The sequence below is a fragment of the Chamaea fasciata genome, unplaced genomic scaffold (genome assembly GCF_029207755.1).
Source record: "Chamaea fasciata isolate MVZ Bird 193981 ecotype frontalis unplaced genomic scaffold, bChaFas1.0.hap1 SCAF_9, whole genome shotgun sequence".
Lineage (NCBI taxonomy): Eukaryota > Metazoa > Chordata > Aves > Passeriformes > Sylviidae > Chamaea > Chamaea fasciata.
In genome coordinates, this window is record NW_027094094.1 from 23,088,537 (window position 1) to 23,107,939 (window position 19,403).

Here is a 19,403-nt window from a genome sequence, read left to right on the forward strand (position 1 = left end):
TCAGAAGTCGAAAATCAAAACTGTTGCAAGACAACAGTCCATTCAACTGCATGTAGTGGCTGACTCTTGTTTAAGCAAGACCATCACAGATTTATGCTAAAATATCTCCGAAAATACAAAAAATTATGATTTCAATAAAGGAGAAGTATCAGTTACTACTTTGTAAGCACTTGTTCAAACATTAACAAAATTTAAAATGCTAGTGTCAAAGGCCCAACTGTTTTTTCTGATATTTGTATAGAAACTTCAAAAACCCTTCATGCTATAGTGGAATTACTCTGGCCATAAAACAAGGCCACAGCGAGACTGATATTTACATGTATCTGATGCTCACATAAAAGCTAATGCCAACCACTGGTCCAATTTTTTGGGCAACCCTACGTAACAGCTTCCAAGGAGTTATCATTTACTATCGTACTTGCAACAACAATTATAGATTACACATAAAAACAGTCTCTTTTGAAAAACAATTTTCAGGGGGTTTATTTGTGTTTTGGTTCTCTTTTACTATTATTATTATGTGAGTAATAATAGCAGGTTTAAGTCTATAACATGCAACTTGAGCATGCCGAATTATTTGGTCAAATCTTTGCTTAATCTCCAGCACACATGCACACATACAGTCACTGTCAATCCACAGGCACAGCATGAGCAATCCTACTCCTGTCCAGCAGGATGGCACATGCTGATCTGATTCAGCACATCACAATCCACTGCTGTGGCTCCTCTGCCACTGCTCTAGACTTAGTCAACATTTGCTTTGGAAAACAGCTCTCTGTTTTGCAACCTCCTCAGCCAGCGCAGCCCAGACTGCAAATGTGCTGTGAGCTGTTGTGAAGCATCCAAGGTGATGTGTCAAGGTCTGCCTCTGCACCACCTGCGTTTGGTACAGCCATAGTTACACCAGCATCCCACACAACCAGGAAAATAAAGGCAGGGTAGTAAAAGTCACCATCCACACCAGAATCTCTCAGCTTTCACACTTCAGTATTAGCACTTTACCATGTCTGGGCTTTGACTTCTGGAAGGATAAAGATTATAGTTTTGTAAGAGGAAAGAATTCAAAAAATAAAATGAGTACCAGTGAGATTTCAAAAACCATAGATGTGTATGCAGATGGGAGCAGTAGTTGCTTTTACACTGAAGGAAAAGAATGTCAACTAATAATCTTCATTCATTTCCCACTCTTTAAGTATTTGATTGCTTGGAAGCCAGCATTCTCTATCTAATATGTACTGTCCAGGGACTGCCCAAATACAAGGTTTATTTTGATGGGTTTTTCCTGAAGCTGTAAACATTCATGTTTTATACAACATACCAATCCTACACTGAAAGCAAAGGATTGATTTGACAAAGAGAAAACTAGGGCAGTCTAGAGGACAGCTCATCAGAACTTTATTAATAGCATCCTGGATTATGCAGAAGATTATTGTGAGCTATAAAATCCTCTATGCCTAAGCTCTAGTAACTTCAAAGAAGAAATCCTTCTATTTAACTAAGTAACTGGAAGCTGAGCAAAAGACGTTGACATTTGACAATCTTTTTCTTTACCATCCCCACAACGCTTTGAGATGGTTACATAGAACATGATGCTCTTAAAGGAGCCTTCAGAACTCCAGGAGGGAGGAAGGGGGTGTTAAGATGAGAAGCTACTGAGTTTATAAAATCTCCAGATTCTTTCAATGCCAGTTCACTGGTTCAAATCTTAAACTTCTCATATAGACAAGAAGTTTAATTAACCACCTGACCACATACAGACACAGCTGATGAAATAACAAACAACAAAACATTGAAGTTCAGAAAAGATACAGACGATGGCAACACCTCCCAGAAAATCTGTTCTTTGCTCTTATTTCAGATTGAGTGACACACGGTTTTTTTCCGAGGTTCTATACATGTACAGTCAAAAAGTGCTCAGTGTACCCAGACACATTTAAACATTAGCAGATCCTTAACCCTTCAAAATAAACAAATTCTATTGCCTACCCAATAAAATTATTATTTACAATTATCTCATACTTGGAGTACGGTCTTCCTTGTAACATGTCAGCCCCCAAATTAGAATGAGCTAGACAAGCTCTGCTGGCTGTTAAATTACTTAAAAAGCATGTTCAGTGGAGGAGAATTCCTTATTCTGAACATATTTCTGCTACAAGTTCCCCAACGTATGTATACCAGAAAGCTGATCTCCTAAAAAACACTCCACTCAGCAGAAATCCAAACCTCTGTCTCCTTGCAAGGCATAGGAATAGCTGAGATTTTTTTTTCCTCTCCTCATTTCTGTTCTCCAGCCAAGTATTCCGAGCTACTTCCCTTTCTTCACTCTTGTTTTCAAAACACGAAATACTTCATCCACTGTCTTCTTTCTCTTCCCATAAAAAAGGCCATGAAGCCAAAGCAACTTGTTTGCTTTCTTTTCTCAACACAGAGATGAAACCTTCTCCCCTCAGTCCCACAGAAAAATTGCTGGACCAAGTGGGAATAGGCACTCAACAGGAAGTTCTGAAACATGGATGTGGCCACTTCACCAGGACGTAAGTAGGTTACAAGCAACATATATACACTGCAAGCTCCTTAATGCTTTCCAGGCAAGCAGGTGTCAAGACACATGAAAACACTACAGAAGACAAAATGAAAATGCTGCATTTCCCTTCTGTTTACCTGCAGTCATCGAAGGTTGACCCAGGAGATGAAAGTGCAAGTTGCTTGCGCAGCTCATCCCTCTCTCGAGTCACCTGACGGAGCTGATATAAAATGGTCTCCAGCTTCTCACTCATTTGTCTCGTGTCTATCACGGGTGGTGGAGATGATGCTTTACCAGTCGTACCTGATGAAGAGAGAAATACTTGGCAGTGAGCAAATGCCTCAAAACAGCAATACAACTTCTCTAAAGAAGTAACACTAATTTTAAAAAAATCCTGGATTTCCATCTGCAGAATCCTTTTCAAAAATGAAGCAATTCCTTCATTTTCCTTCAAAAAAGTAAGTTTTCATCAGTGAGCTGGAAGCAGAATAACTCCAGTCAGATCCCATGCTAGCAGAAAGGCCCTGTGTTGCAAGTTCAGTTTGCATGGGTAGGTTCCTTGCTTACTTAGGAACTTACAAGCAGCTTAAAAGGCAAGGCAAGTTAGCAGTAGCAATTGTAAAGACTTCAGAAACTTACATACTACAGAAGTCATAGGTTAAAGTTATTTTGAATAAGGAACAATGCCCATGGTTAAAAAACAAACAAACAAACAAAAAATGAGTAAAATTCACCCACATCAACTTATTTTAGTTTTAGCAAAGAAGCTGCTACAGCACAGGAACTCTTTTCCTCTTCCTTTTTCTAGCAGCACAGAAATACCATTCTGCCATGGGCTACAGACAACATTTACTTTTAAGGCAATTATATGCTTTCACATGTCACAGTTTTTCAGTCTAGTATGTGAAGTTAAGGATTTCACTTACCAGTAAATCATGAAAACTGGGCTTAATTTTTAACAATGCTGGCTAACACAAGCACATTACAATCACTGCAACCGGACTACACATCGAATTTCCTCTAAGGGGCAGTCATACATTAAAGTGTTTTGTGGGACTTCTTAATTCCCAGCTTTCCTAATATCAGAGCGGAACAATGATGGCTACTGTGAGAGAACAACTCAAACAACTGTGAGAGAACAACAATGCCTCCTTCCCAAGAGAAGATAGTCTGGTATATCACTTCCTAACAACTGCTGACAAGTAATTCAACTCTGATTTTAGTTCCGCTCATTTAAAATTAAGTTGTGAATGTAGTTTTGCTCACGTGTCTCTCAGACACATGGGAGCAGACTTAAAGATACAGGTCACAGATGTGAAAGTTAAAGGCTTAAACACATACAGGTGATTATTTTCTATCCAAAAGAGAAATTTCAGAAATAGTTTGCAAAATTATTCAAACAAGTTGCTGACATACATATTAACTTGTTAGGATGTACCTTTAGGTACATTAGTTATTTTAACTTTTTTTAGTTAATTAAGCAAAAAAAAAAAATGCTCTCCACTCATTGTCTTTTCAAAGAAAGAAACTCAAAATTATTTCACTGGATCAAGTGCTAATGAATTGCAAGGATTGGCTTTTTATCCCTAAACTCAGTTCATGAAGGTACTGTAGAATGTAAAAAACCCCTCCAACTTTTCAGCAAAACTACCTGTGCTTTGAAGTTCCCACAACAAAATAACTGCAGTGTCAGGGCTATCATATCATATCATATCATATCATATCATATCATATCATATCATATCATATCATATCATATAGCATCTACAATAATAAGATCCCTGTTTTTATAGCTTCCAGCTGCTACTGTAATGAGAATTCATGAGCACAGACTGATACTTTTAATCTAACTATTGCCTAATAATGTATGCAAATGCTCTAATAGCAAACTGAAGAAATAAAAAATAGCAGAAAGAAAGTGCATTTGGGAAAAAGACACAAGCTCACATCACTGTGTAATTCCCAATGGAGGCTGCTTTTCCTACTACTTTGTTTCACTCCTGCATTCAGACAAAGCCCCTTCATCCATAAGGACTAAGGATTTCACACTTCCAAAATGGACTTCTCCTTTCTTTTAGATGAGCAATATTCTACACATTTTTATGGCAAGAAACCACGAATAATACACATGATATAGAGGATATAGAGAATAAATGAAGGAAATAACTAAACAGATACAAAAAGTCAGAATATGTATTCATTTGAAAGAGTTTGCACGCATCAATGAAAAAGGAATTTCATAAACAAACTAAAAGGTAAAGGCAGACAAATCAAATTCAGGTACTAAGGAGCTGCATGGTCTTTGATAAATTCAGTGGCAACCTGCACATCATCTCACTTGAGCTGACACATCAGAGGATGTGTAACATGGAAAAAAATCCCCTTCTCATCCTTACAGAGTGGTTCAAAGGCTTATGTCATCCCGGGGCTGCTTGCAAGGAAAACAGATGAACAGGATGCAGGAGGTCAAGAGGAAGGAGGAAATGAATCAGGAAGGCTGCTGTGCTTCACAGGGAGGAAAGGGCACCGGATGCACAGTGCCCATCACTGCTATCAGTGCTAACCCCACAGCAGTCCCACGGACAATGTCTGCTACAAAAGACCTAGACAGGCACCCAGTGCCTGCCCTGAGGATCTTTATGCACAGTAAAAGCAGGCCAGAGATCTACCTCTGCTCCTCAGCCTTCCCTGACAGCTTTAACAGCATCCAAGTGACAATCTTCTTCAGGCAAGAACATTTGTGCACAGTCCCAAAACTCTGCCAAGAGAGAAAAGTCAGCTTTAAATAAAGATGGGCTAATTAGCCTTGGGAAAGAAGCTTTTTTCACTATTGTGAAACCATTTGTCTTAGTTCCAAAAGGGGTTATTTTTCATTAACTTGTCAATTTTTACAAGTACATCAACAGATACTTTCATCTCTAATGCAATGATGTTTTTGACACATAATATCAGCCATGAGATGGACACCTATTAAGTGCTGTAAAAACAGAGATTAATATAATCCAGTTCTTCCCACTCCTATCCTTAGAAGAAGAAACAAAATTTGCCTGTGCTTGATTTCGTAACAGGTTTCCATTTTCAATAGTTGTACAAAAGGTCTTATAAAGATTAAATTAGATATCTGAATGCTTAAAAAATAAGCACACACACTCAGTAAAATCCTTTTTCACCAGAAAAAATCCAGTCTTGGTTTCTTTTAAAGCAGCTTTTATAGCTGAATGCTAAAACCCTTTTATTTCATCTGACATCTTGATGCAGCAGAAGGAAAGTGACCTGTGCTTCCAGCTTCATATTCTTTTTCCATCTGACTGCATATTTTACACAAAAGTACTTCCTTTTTATACTTCAACCAGTCAAACGGATCTTAAAATGCACAAGCCTGAAGGCTAAATCTCCATTACCCAAATTATGGCACCTTTCAGTAACTCGCCTTCTTCCTCAGACAACCTGGACTTCCGAAAAGGCATTTACTGCATGTCCTGCCAAGTGTAGCTCATTCACGTGCTTTGATAAACCCTCACAACTCATTTCTGACACGAGCTGTTTCCTCTTATAGCCCAAATGCCGGACTTCATAAAAACCACAAAGATCCATTACTGTGGCATATACAGAATATAATTCTTGATGATTACTCTAATCAACAATGACTGAAAAGATAATACGTCCACACAGAAACTACTGCTTAAGAAGTTAACTTCATACGTGGGGAAGGGGTAGCATATTTTTTGAAGAGTAACAGAACATTTCAACAGAAACAGGGCTAGAAAACTTATTAACCTGACCAAAATGTATTATAATGCCAAATAAATATAAGGCTGAGATAAGTAAATGGATACCAATGCATAAACAGCCAATTTTAAGAAATATCATTAACATATTTTGAGTTATAATAAACTCCTTGGTCTTTGAGAAATACACTTGTATGACAGATTCAACTAATTCAGAAGGCAATCTGTCACAAGATAATTGAATGCCTTAATTTTACAATGATTTTTCTTAAACTCATAAATTTATGCTCCTTCCTGTTTGAAAACAAACAGGAGACTACTATTGTACAGTCAAGCCTTTTACATTGTTTTCTTTCATACAAAAGAAAATCAACAGAGATATTCAGGATATTATTTTTTATGGCCTCATAAATCATGACAGAAAAGGTTAAAAAATACTTGCAAGACCTATTGCAAAGCATGATCAACAGGTTTCTCCCCAAGCTAGGGGAGTAAAGTCAAGAGTAAAGACTTCTGCCCAATGTAGGAAAATGCATTCTAAAATACTTACTTGCTTTCAATAATTTATGAGCACAAGAAGAGGGTTACATTCTAAATTACATTCAAGTTATCATTTAGATACATTTCTTCAGATGTATCTTTTGAAGTGATCATGAAACAGCAGAGAGCACAGAACAGACTTGCATGAAGGTAAAATAAAACATTAGGAAAAACAAGCAGCAGTACTCTGAGGAAAGAAAAATGAAAGGTAGAATAATGAACTGCAGCAACAGTTTCATCTGACGAGCAGAAAACCTAACAGACTGTGAAAGCAGTGACAATCGTGTTACATGCAAGGACAAAAGGATGGGTAGCATTTCAGTATATTGTTTTAATTCAGAATATAAAAACCTAAACGAAGTCAGCAGCATCTAAAATAAACTTTCAACTGCAGTAAGTTTAAGACTATAGAAAGCACTGAACAGTTGTTCTAGAAAGGTCAACATGAAAAAAACCTACAACCTAATACTGAAAAATAGCAGAGGAGATGGGGGCAGTGGGGGAAAGGCAGATGCATCAGTTTAGGAAGTCCTTGCAGAACTTGCTGAGCTGAAATACAACTGTGAGTAAAATCTGTTACCATGACCAAGGCATGTACAGCAGAAGCTTCTGGGTTTGAATTTACAGGAGCTCCCTGGCTCAAACCCTACCTTTGTCAGGCTTAAATCTGTGTACTGAAAATATAACCCACATTGAAGTGTCCACATTGAACCCAAAGGGACAGTGACTGTGGTCACCAGCTATTCACCAACCAAGGGGATGAGACTCCTCCAGCACTCCATCCTTCACATCTTCTCCCGTAGGACTTGTGAGCACTGACTCACCATACCAACTTCACAGCTCCAGAAGAAAACCAGTCACCAAAGGCATTTCCTAAATGCACAGGCTGATAAAGCGTCTCAAGGAGCAGTGAAAGACACCACGCTCCAGAGGTGCTGTTTGTTTGGAGTGCAGGAGATGGGTATTCACATACACTATTTCCATTCAAATCATTGCAGACCAACCAAATCCTCACAAATTCCTACAGAGAGCTGCCAAATGTTAAGAAGATACTCAAACAAGCAAAATACCATTACGTGGCCAGCTCTTTTATTAGTGGTTCTCTCACCACAAAAACCCCACTGTCCCTTCTTCAAGACTGCGTCAGTATAAATGAGCAAAGTTAACTATTTTATTGTTATGTTCCTTCGTTTTTGAAACAGTGCATGATGTCCATGGAGTAAACTCAAGTACCTTTGAAGAGAAAGAAGCTGAGAGAATCCTGTGCGTGACTGATGTCAAACTGCAGCTGACTGAAAATGGACAGCAAAGAAGACAGCAATAACACACTAAAGCTATTCAGAATGCTTATTACTTAAGAGGAGATGTCTATTAACAAGCACACTGAAAAACACCTGGAGATTAAGGATCAGTCCTAGAGACAGTTACATGTTTGCAAATAGTAAGATCAGAGAGGGAAGTTTAGTTTAAGTGTGTGGAAGAGTGTTTATTTCCAAGTTAAAAGTCCTGTTTCCAGCAAAATAAATGGGTAGTTTACTACATAGAAAATAAATCTAGATGAAGAGTTTTAATTCAACCATCGAGACCAAATTTTACAGAAAATTACTTCTGAAGAGAAAGAGTGACTGGTGTAGAGGCAGAACATCAAAGGCTGTACAGAAAAGAACTATGATGTGGTGTACTGGTAGTGTTCCTAGTACCTTTTCTTACTCATTCATGGCCTTTCAGCAAGTGTAATATTGTCACTTTTTCCTTGGTGTTAACTGTTGAGGTGTCTAGCAAATATAAACTTTGTGTCAGAAAAGAAAAAAAAAAAAAGCGAGATATACAATGAGAGACTACTATAGGCTGTTAGAGAAAATAAATAACTCTTTCAGACAAGAATAGAGTGTTTATTTTTGACTGAAAGAGCATCATAAGCCACACCTGCAATTCACAGTTCCTATGAATAGTGAAAACAATTACTTTGTTACATCCAGCTGTAGAAAGTATGAAGCAATAAACTGAAATCATAACAACATGAAAGGACACTTGTCAAAATGGTCAACATGAAAATGAGGAGTGAAAGGCTAGCATTGTTGGGAAGGAATCTGATGGGAGGGTGGGAATGTTTGCTACGATAAGAATTAAGGCTCTCAGTTTAAGCAACTTGAAATGCAATTAGTGAAAAATTATCTGTCAATAGCCTGTCAGGCTGATAAGCTAAAAAAAGTGTTAAGAAAGGAAATACTGTCAGTTGAAGTCAAAGTTGAACAACTTGGTGGAGACAGATCTATGACAACCTGATGGCTGCAAGGAAAGGCATAAAACTGTAGAGCCTGTGGTGGTGCTCATTAAAGATTGCTTTCCATGGCATGAGGCTTCAAATTAGATTATTTTAAATGTCCCTTCCAACACAAACCATTCTACCATTCTGTGTAAGCTCCCGCAGCAAAATGATATGAACAAAGTGATATGAACAAAGAAGAGTAAAAAAAAAAACAAACAACAAAAAACCACCAAACCACTTTTGATGAAAAAGAACCATTTGCAAAGAACTGAATAGCTGGAAAAGTAATAGTCTCTTAAAAGAGAAAGGTGCTAATACGCAACGTGAAATGAAGAGGCTACAAGATTGACAGCTGTAATCAAAACAATGCAAAGAGGGCTGGCTGCGCAAAGAAAAAATTTACACACGTGAAACGATGGACGGTCTTTTCCATTCCAAAATTCATCTAATTAGGAACTCAGTACGCTTTAAAAGAATGGAAGAGTAAGCAATGCCTTTCTGTTAGAAAATCATAATAAAAACCATTATGGAGGATCTTCTCAGAGTCACAGACTGTTGCCTGCATGCAAACTGCTGTGTTGCATTAAAAAACATTTCCTAAAACCAAACCAGAACATCTGTGCATTGAGGAGGGGAGGAAAAAACATTTTTAAAGCACTAAAGAAAAACCCTGAAGCTACATTATAGTACTAGGATAGGTGAAAAAATGGCTTGATTCTAGAAACCATAATCCTATAATGGCATCAAATGTCAAATTATTAAGTGCACTATACAAACTGACGCTTTTTAAAAATAATTTTTTTTAAAAGGGGTCCTGACTCTGTGCTCTATTCCTCTCTGTTATCATGACTGGTCAAGTGGGAGACTTGCCAGGGACTGTCACATATAGCTGTGTTACTGGTTTCTATCCAATTCACTGTTGTTCCGTGCTTGGCACCACAGGCACTGAATCTCCATAAATAATTGTTCTGATATCAAAACACAAGACTGTAGTTCCGTTCAGAGAGTTTTCTGGGCACAGGGAGTGGGCAGATGAAGGATGCTTTTATTTACACACAAAAATCTTTGTCATTGGCCAAGAGCAAAGAAATACAGAGAAAGACTATGACAATTTAATGAGGATTTGTTCCTTTGTGGGGACAAAGCTGGGACTGACAGACAGTGGTGATATTACACCATTACAGGAGATTACATTGTACCTCTTTGGGAAATAAACCATGAATATTTGGTCACCATACCATTAAAACTACCTGTTTTACATGCACAGCATGAATTTTATTGATAGATCAGAAAGAAACGGAGGCAAGCAAAAGAGGAAAAAAATATTGTCATCTAAATTAATTTTGAACAATGAGGAAAATACACAAGAAAAACCTGCTGTCACTCTGCATTTTTATGTACCTACAGACACAAATGAGTAAAAAGGCAGAGTTTCTTCTCCAAGGCTGCTAACCTGGTGTTACATAAAGCGGGGGAAACTGGCTTCCACTCAACTGCTTATGCTACCACATGCACATGAGGATGGAAATTCAGTCTTCTTGCATCCCTCATGCACTGCAAGCCCCATAGAGGCAGGGAAAGAGAAAAAAAGCTTGGATGACAACACAGTACTCGGAATAGACTAGCCCTAAGCTCATTTCTGAGTCACATTATGCAAATTGCATCACTCCTTGCTCTGCTCTTATATTGACATTACTGAAGACTGAGAGAACCCTAGAATATCAATTTGTTCCCCATACAGAAGCTGCTGGAAAGCTGTTCATTCATCTATGGTGCTGCTCTCCATGTTTGTTGCACTCTTGGCTTTCGATGACAGAACCAGAACTGCAAATACACCCAAGACTTGGGTACATCATGGGTTTATATTGTGATCAAATGATGTTGTCTTATCTTTCTCTCTTACTTCTAAAATCCTAACACTATGCTTTATTTACTGGACACAGACTGAGCCCATTTTCTCAGAGCTATTTTTTAACAACCATCTTAGTTCTATTTAAGATTAGCTCTTAGATCAGAGTCTTCTTCTGGAAAATAAGCCCATTGTTAGCTTCATAAATTAACTCAAACCCAGGACAGCTGTAAAATGGATAGCAGCATCTCCATTTCACAACTTCCTGACTTACTTGGAAGAATTTCAGAAAAAGACCATTAAATTAAAAATGCTGGCAGCAGAAACTATCTCCGACAATAGTTAGGGTAATTAAGGTTTGGGAAGAAGAGGCACACGGACATACGAGTCTCTAGTTACATTTATGAACTACGGAGTCTAAAGACTACATATGAAAGATGGTATTACATATGAAAGATGGTATTATCTCTCCTAATTAGATGATGCAAAGCTTAACTATCTGAAGATTTATCTGGGCGTAATTACCCCAAACCTTTTGCATTTCCCCTAAAGAGTCAAAAGTGCCAATCTGTTTCTGAGCTACTCAACAAACAGAATCAATGTATTAATTGTAAACCAGTATTTTGAACACAGTTGTAATAAAATAGATCCCTTATCTTTCCTGTGAGGACGGTCTAAAGTGAGTGGGGAACTAAAAATACTCCTTTATATACATGTGTATGCACATATCAATACTTATCCGAACATATTCAAAAGCTTGCATTGTCTCCAAACCATTATGTATTTACTTTTTGCCACTGATGCATTCATTGCAGAGGTTAAAATTACCATTTCTACTGCACAGAATTACCCTCGTGAAAATTATTTCGGTGAGATGGGGCAGAGTGGGAGGAAGATGTATGTGAAATTCCTCAAATGCCACAGCACCTCAGTATTTGTTAGGATTCCATTCAAACAACTCATATGAAGCCTTAGGGGAGATGGCATGAAAGCAGATTTAGTCATGATGGCTTGTCATTCGATAAATCAGTCAGTTTTAAAATTATCTTAGAGGTGACTTGCAAAGATGTCATTGGTATATGTCAGTTATTAAGCAATTTTTCTATTGATATTGGATTACAAAAAAAAATTGTCTCTCATAGAACAAGGCATGAGGGTGAGAAAACAGTTGGAGCAAAAATCAGACTCATTAATAACAAGGCTATAATCACACTCTAAAATAAACAAGTCAGCTTCAAACAAAGAATTCCCCTGGCTGTTAATCTCTTAAATATTAAATACCAAGCTCACATGAATAATTTGAATAAAACAAAATTATGGAGAATAGTAGATTACATTTTTTGTTTAATAGCAGGGCACTTAATTTTCAAGTCATAAAATAACTCTGATCACTGCAAACTCCAAAGACATAAACCAATTCTGAGGACAGCCTCTTAAGTCAAGTGCACAGATCCAAATTCAGTATGAACCTCACGATCTTAAAATACAGACAAAACATAGTTTGTGGGAAGGAAGGGGAAAAAAAATTAAACAAAATTAAGATCTAAGTGTGCCAGTCCTTTTTAAAATGAGGAACATGGAACTAGACAGGACCACCTGCATTTCCCCCGTCTCAGGTATTACTTGATCCAATTATCCCACAAACTTACCAGATTTCATTTTAGAACAACTACCTTCTTTAGAAGGTGCCTTTCTGAGTCTGGTTGTCCTAACAATTTAGGAACTTTTTTCTTTCTATTTCCAGTCCCTAGTTTATTCACAGCAAATTAAATCTACCCTTCAGGTAGTAGCATACAAGTGTGGTCTTGATTAAAATCAAACTAACGTGTCACAGCTTCCAGTATTTTCAGTAAATGATTCATTCAGGCCTAAAATCTTGTTCCTGCTTGCTGGAGTTAAAAGTTCAACTCAATGACTGCAACAGATGTCTACCCACATCCTTAAAAAGACAACTGACTTGCCTGGTGCTGTCAGGGAAGTCTACAGATGCCTGACACTGGAACTTTAAATATGCAAGAGGCCGCATTCCCTATCCAGGGCAAATGACTTTTACACGGATTTCACAATAGAAGGTATTTGTAAAAGTAAAGATGAGGAAAACTGACAGCTAATAGAGCTGCTCCAAGATCATCTTGTGGACAAAACATCTCTAAATAATGTTTCTTATGGCTCCAATTTTTTTTTTTCTGAGTATTTTGTCTTTCCCAATGATTTTAAAAACAGAGAAAATGAAGCAATTAATTGAACACAGAAAAAAAAATGCTAAAGCTTGCAGACCCTGTCAAAGGTTTAAAAGGCTACAGCCTTGGCTAACATTATTTATACCTTCTATGATGCTTTTGACTCTGACCACAATTTTCACATCTACATAAATACATACATACAAGTATACACATGCTTATACATATTTTCATAGGCCCAGACTTGCGTAAACACAATGTTGCCATTTTTACATCATTTTACTAAGTAACACAAAGCACAGCTACATCATTTAATATATCCAAATGTAACAGATTTTACATGCAGCAAGTGCAGCCAGCCATGAAAAGGCTCAGCTTGCACTGCACAAAAGTACACTTGTTCCTGGTGAAGATAGATTGTTACATATTATAGCTCAGCTTCTTTGATTTTAGGACCAGGATCCCTCTATCCTTCCCAGAGGCAACCTTAAAAACTTGTTCTCCCAGTTCTCAAAAGACACACTCATCAAGTTCTTATATTAATGCTTTACTCACCAATGCTGCTCAGAGAACTGCTGCTTTCAGAGTCAGAAGGCATTATGGACAGCACACTGTAAGTAGACCCTAGAACCAGGAAAATAAAAACAGTATTACTTTTTCTCCCCCTTTTCCTCTCTCCAAACAAAGCTATGATTCATTTTCTTGATATTGTAGATGCCAAATAAATTCACTAAAATTATTCAAATTACTAAATTAGAGAGAACACATACCACTGGAACATAACAATCCAACAGGCAAAGTATAATTTGCAAATGAACATTGCACTGTGCACTGGGTAGAAAACCATTTTGTATAACATGGTAAAATGAGTTCAGCAAAATATTACATACCTTGGTTATTTCAGACAGACTGAAAATACAGAGTTTCAAGTCTATAATAGGAAGATTAAGAGTGATACTTGTGGCAAGAGTGGCGATCTATTTTGGTTTCTCATGTCTTTACATGTACCAACTCCTAATTCATTGTGCAACTGATTTGTATTCTTATTCTCAAACTTCATTCAGACTTTCCAAATTTCACTTAATTTGTAAATAAAATTTGCTTATATCCATTTGCAACTTTCAGTATCTGGTCTTAAAAGCAATGAGCCACAAACAGCAGGTTTTCTCACGTATTAATAGCTCAGTAGACAGTGAAGCCTTTCATTTTAGCTATTTTAGAAGTATGCTAGATTTTATTTACCAGAAGAACTAGAAGGACAGGTCCTACTTCAAAACATTAACTAACCAGCTCCACCATCCCTCACAGACAGGATAAACACACCATAGTAAAGACAGGGAATGATTATGTACAAAAGCCATTAGAAATCTAGTCTATTTTCAGCACTCCCCAGGATGCAAGAGCTGTGCTCACAACAGCCAAGCTCTAAGACTGTTTCAATACTTTCAGGAGCTCGTTTTCCTACAGTCTCCCTCCTTCTTATACTCCAACGTTTCTTTTTTCTAGTTTCTTTGAAATTAGGAAATAAAAGCTGAGAAACAGCAGCAGTAACTGCACATAACAGACTGAAGAAAGGATAGGCTAGAAAATAAGAAATTCGTTTTTTCTTCATCTCCTCTGCTTCTTACTAGAGAAAAGCTTGACATCGCTAACTACTATGGTGTTCGATGAATGAAAGGCAAGATCTGATAAAATAATTCTACTAACACAAGTAATAACAGAAAAATCAACTTAAAAATGAAAAAAAAGAATTAAAAGAAGCAAGAAGAATTGCATCTTGAAGTTGACTATTTAATCTGACAAATCTCTACGAAAAATTATTTTACATATATTGGTTACAAATAATTCTATTCAATTGGAGGGGATATAATTTCTTTGTTTTGTTCAGATTTTTAAACAAAACATACAATGAGTATGTCACTGGCACACTGTTGGCTTCAGAAAAAATCTACTGCACATTTTTGCTTCCATTTCAGATATTTTCAAAAAATAATACTTTAAGCTGTATTCCTATTTAATTAAAGCTTATCAAAAGCAAAATAATTTCCACATTAGTTATATTTAACCTCCTTGCATATTCTAAACTCACATGACTTGCAGTATCTCTCACAGTATGGATCTAGACTGGTTAGAATTATAAGGAAAGCTAAAAAAACAGATCAATATATCAAACAGAGTAGGACATCTTTATGACAGACAATGTGTACTGAGATTGTATCAAAACTGTGTGGGACTCAGGCACAACAAAATCTTGTGCCAGGATGTGACACTTAATTATGCTCAGCAGTCTAAGGCAAAATCACCCAGTTCCTCTAAAAAACTACATAGGAGTTCAACACCTAAAAAAACCTTGTAGTGATTGTTAGCTGCTTTTGCTTTTAAGAGTGAAGAAATAAAAGATTCAAAATCTCATCATCTCTACTGATCTTCATTTTGATCATCTTCAAGACACTGATCCTCTTTGTCTTTTTGTCCTGCATTACAAGCCAGAGACAGGACTTAAAATGAGTTAAATTCTGCTCTCTGGAATTGACAGAAAGGTTTTGTGAAGCTGACTTCATGAATGGAGAAACATGACTCTTCAAAGCAATGTTCTTAAAACATTAGCTCATATTTGTAGACACAAGATCCGGTATGCATGGCATGCCATCAGGAAAACCCACAATTGTGAAGAGAGGAGGAATCATCTGACCCGTTCATAATTCCTCACTTCCAACAACAACAACAACCTACTAACATTGTCCAGCTTGGTTTTGTTTTTAAACTACACAGGGTTCAAGTTCATTATCTGTAACAAGTGCCACCTTTGTCATCAGAAGCAGCATTAGTAAGCACCACCAACAACAACCAGAGGTCTCTACACAGCTGTCACAACATTAAATTCATCTTTAGGTACTGTACTGACCCACATCCTTGTTTAAAACCCAGGCTAAAGTGGCATTGTGCCTGGCATATTTTGCTTGATCAAACTAGTAATACATCATTGGTACCTGCAAATGCTCCAAGAAATATTTCCCCACTCACTAGAATGCCTCCTACATAAATGGAAATGCTCAAAATCATCACAACAGCAATTCAGATACAGGTTAAAAAAAAAAAAAAAAAAAGGGAAAAGGTTATTTTCTACAATCAAAGGCACTAGAACACCCTGCTTGTGAGCCGCACAACCACAGTATTCTAATAAATTTGTTGAAAAATCACCCTCCCCCTAAAGAATTTTCCACTTTATTTCCTATTCTTAATGTTTTCTGCCTGTCCATCTTGTCAAATTGCACACAAAAAAATAAGATCAGAGTACTAAACCCAATAAGAAGCCATAGATAAATGCTGAAAGTGCTTCACATGCCTTTCATCACACTATTCCAAATAGTTGACTTTAATATTTTTCTGCTAGTATTCACTTTGCATACTGAAATCCCCCAGTGGTAAAACTTGCTACATTTGATTTCAATTTACCGATTTATAACAATCACTTACATGTTCCTAAAGTTCAAAATTACACCTTGCAATGACAGGATTCTGAGAAACACAGCAGAACCTTTACCTACTTAAAAATAAAAATAAAAAACCCCAAACCCAACAATTACATTAAAAAACCAAACAAACAAAAAACTCAACAACCAAACAAAAACCCCAAAAAGCACAAGCACACCAAAAACTAAACATATCTTTTACAGATACACATTCATACAGAGGGAAAATACATAACCATCCTGTCTTTACATGGCAGACTTGCTTTCTCTTTTACTCATCCAGACATAAGCTCTGGATCAGTTCCTGGCTGTGTTAAACAGCTTTGGCAGAGTGCAGGGATTTAGAAACTGCTACAGTATATACTTGAGAACCTTAAGAATCTCATTTCCTTCTATTTTCAACAACTGGAGCAAGTCAAATTTTTTGAAGTTATTACTGTCTTTATTAATCAGATTACAGGAAGGCCACTTAAGAACTCACAAATTCAGGAAAGGAACTTGTTGTTTAAGTGTGGAAGCCACCTCCAGGGACAACTAAGAATTGTGTTCCAGTTTGCCTTCATCTTTCCCACAACAGCCACACAGAAAGAGTGATATGTATTTTCCTTGCTGAGAAAGACAATGATGGAGGAAAGAACAGAAATTAAAAAAAAAAAAAAAAAAAAACAGAGAAGAGTTACAGTCTTCTAAGAAGACAGCAAGTGTCTAAACCAACAATACCCTCATCAGCAATACCAAAATCAAGACTAGTGGAATTAAACTAGTCAGACAAAATTAAAACAGAACATTTCTCTCTTCTGTCTTTTTAACTTCTGAACTGTGAAACACCACATAACAGTGGACATCACCTGTTCTTCAAGGAGAAACAAAAAAAAGCCAAGTCAGCTATTGTCCAAATAATGTCTCCAAAATAAACTTGCACTTGGCACCTTCTGTAAGAAAGTAGTACAAAGGATCAAGTATGGTATCTTCTAGAATATTATTGGATGACTTGTGAGAAAAAATACAATGTTCAGATTAAGAGAGACAATGTTCAGATTAAGCAGTCAGTTGCCAGTACTACATAGAAACTTTTCATCCTCCTCCATACAAATTTGTATTTATATATGCAGGGTCTGCTCATAGCTCTAAAGCATAGTGTATCCAAGGGGACTAGAGTGGCTAAAGAAGGGATAGGGACTCACTTTAATAAAATTCATTGTGGATGTGCTTTCAATCCTCTTAATTCTTTTTTTCCCCCTCTTATCTATAATTCGATTCAAAGAACGCTATTTCATCTTCCCAACTTCATTATATGAACCAAACTGTGTCAGAATAGTTACTCTCTCAGATAAACACCCTCAGCACAGAGCCAAAGAAACAAGCATACTGAACCTGCTTCAGTGTGTGAAGAACAAGGGGTTTATTCAAGGAGCATGATGTGTTTTATCCCACAAGATGGGGAGTGCGTAGATCTTGGCTGCTCAGCTCTTGGTAGGTCATCCATCTTTAGGGACTGCATTTAGATCTGCAGTATGGCTGACCCCTAAATTAAGTATGTTTTCCAACTAGGAACACTTGGCTTATTGTAGGACCAAGACTGGAAGGAGCCTTTGCTTGTGCAAATTTCTTTTGCTACTTCTCTGTGTTTAAGGATGATGTTAAACAACCCTCCATGCTCCTCGGCTGCAAATTTCCATCGTTAATTAAATTCTGCCCCTCCTCCCACCTCCCTTTGCACTGCGATGACTGCCAGCTGATTCAACTTATTGTCAGCAGAGGATTTTTCTGATGGAAATCCAATGCACTGGATGAGAGGGCAGCATGACAAACATTGCTTTATCCACATCTCCATGCACCAAACCAAACTGACACTGGCAGGACTCCTAAGTGCTGGGGGGAGCAGTTGTTTGATTACAACTGGAAACAACCCAGAATTCAATGTTCCCTTTGCCGTCACAACAACAAAACTGCCCAAGGAGCTGAAGACCACATGGATCTGCCATGCTCTGTCTCTGAAACTATTCTTTCCTTGGCAGCCTGTGCAGCAGGATCGTCACAAACAAGACATGGTCACTGCTTGCAAGTCGTGTGGCATTCAGACACTGAATTCTGATCTCATACAAAGCCTTCAATTGCGTATTTGCTTCCATCTGTGTCACACTTATTTCAGATGTTTCCTAGTCATTTACCTTGAAGGACATGAGCAACTCCAAGAGCAAAGGTACAAACTTAGCAGTAGAGGCCAAATAAAAGTAGATGCCATCTTGACAAAAGTTTGCTATTTCTTCCCCATCTGCTGTTAAACACAGTTTTGTTATTTATTCTGTATATCTATTTTTAGGACACCATGAAAACTAAATGAACGTGAAATGGCTTTTAAAATAATTAAGTAGCTAAAAAAATCACATTTTTTAATTTCCCAAATAGCTCAGTCTGTAATAGTTTTACAGAAATGGTGAGGGTCAAAAAGTTTATTTTCCTTTTCCATAGATTTTTTTTAAACAAGCTATTAATGAAATATTCAGATATTAATATTAAAAATGCCATTTGGGAAAAAAATATATACGCTTTATTGTTTAAGTCAATCTTGAATTCTAAATGATTAAAAATACATTCTTGTTAAGGACAGAACACTCCACACATGAAAAAGGACTGGGGCACCTTTCTCTGAAATATTTAGTAAAAATGAACCTAAAGTCAGATTTAAGTAATAATTATGATTTAATATGACAGTTTATGTTAAGACTTAGGTTCAAAAATTGAGTAACCTGCCAGAGACATCAGTAAAGATGCCCTAAATTCAGTTCCTAATTGTCAGTAAGTATAGCACCAAATCTTCAGCTATTAAAAACAACGTT

The 19,403-nt window shown here is 37.1% G+C and overlaps 1 protein-coding gene across 4 annotated transcripts in view; it reads right to left on the reverse strand.

Annotated features, from left to right (window-relative positions):
* The window catches only part of DLG5 (discs large MAGUK scaffold protein 5), a 97,979-nt gene that overhangs the window by 47,763 nt on the left and 30,813 nt on the right, over positions 1-19,403 (reverse strand). For all 4 annotated transcript variants that reach the window (XM_066191505.1, XM_066191504.1, XM_066191506.1 and 1 more), the window contains 2 exons: positions 13,646-13,714; positions 2,662-2,827 (listed from right to left, as the gene is read on the reverse strand). In XM_066191505.1, the coding sequence (XP_066047602.1) occupies positions 2,662-2,827; positions 13,646-13,714 (235 nt within the window). The remainder of the gene's footprint in view (positions 1-2,661; positions 2,828-13,645; positions 13,715-19,403) is intronic.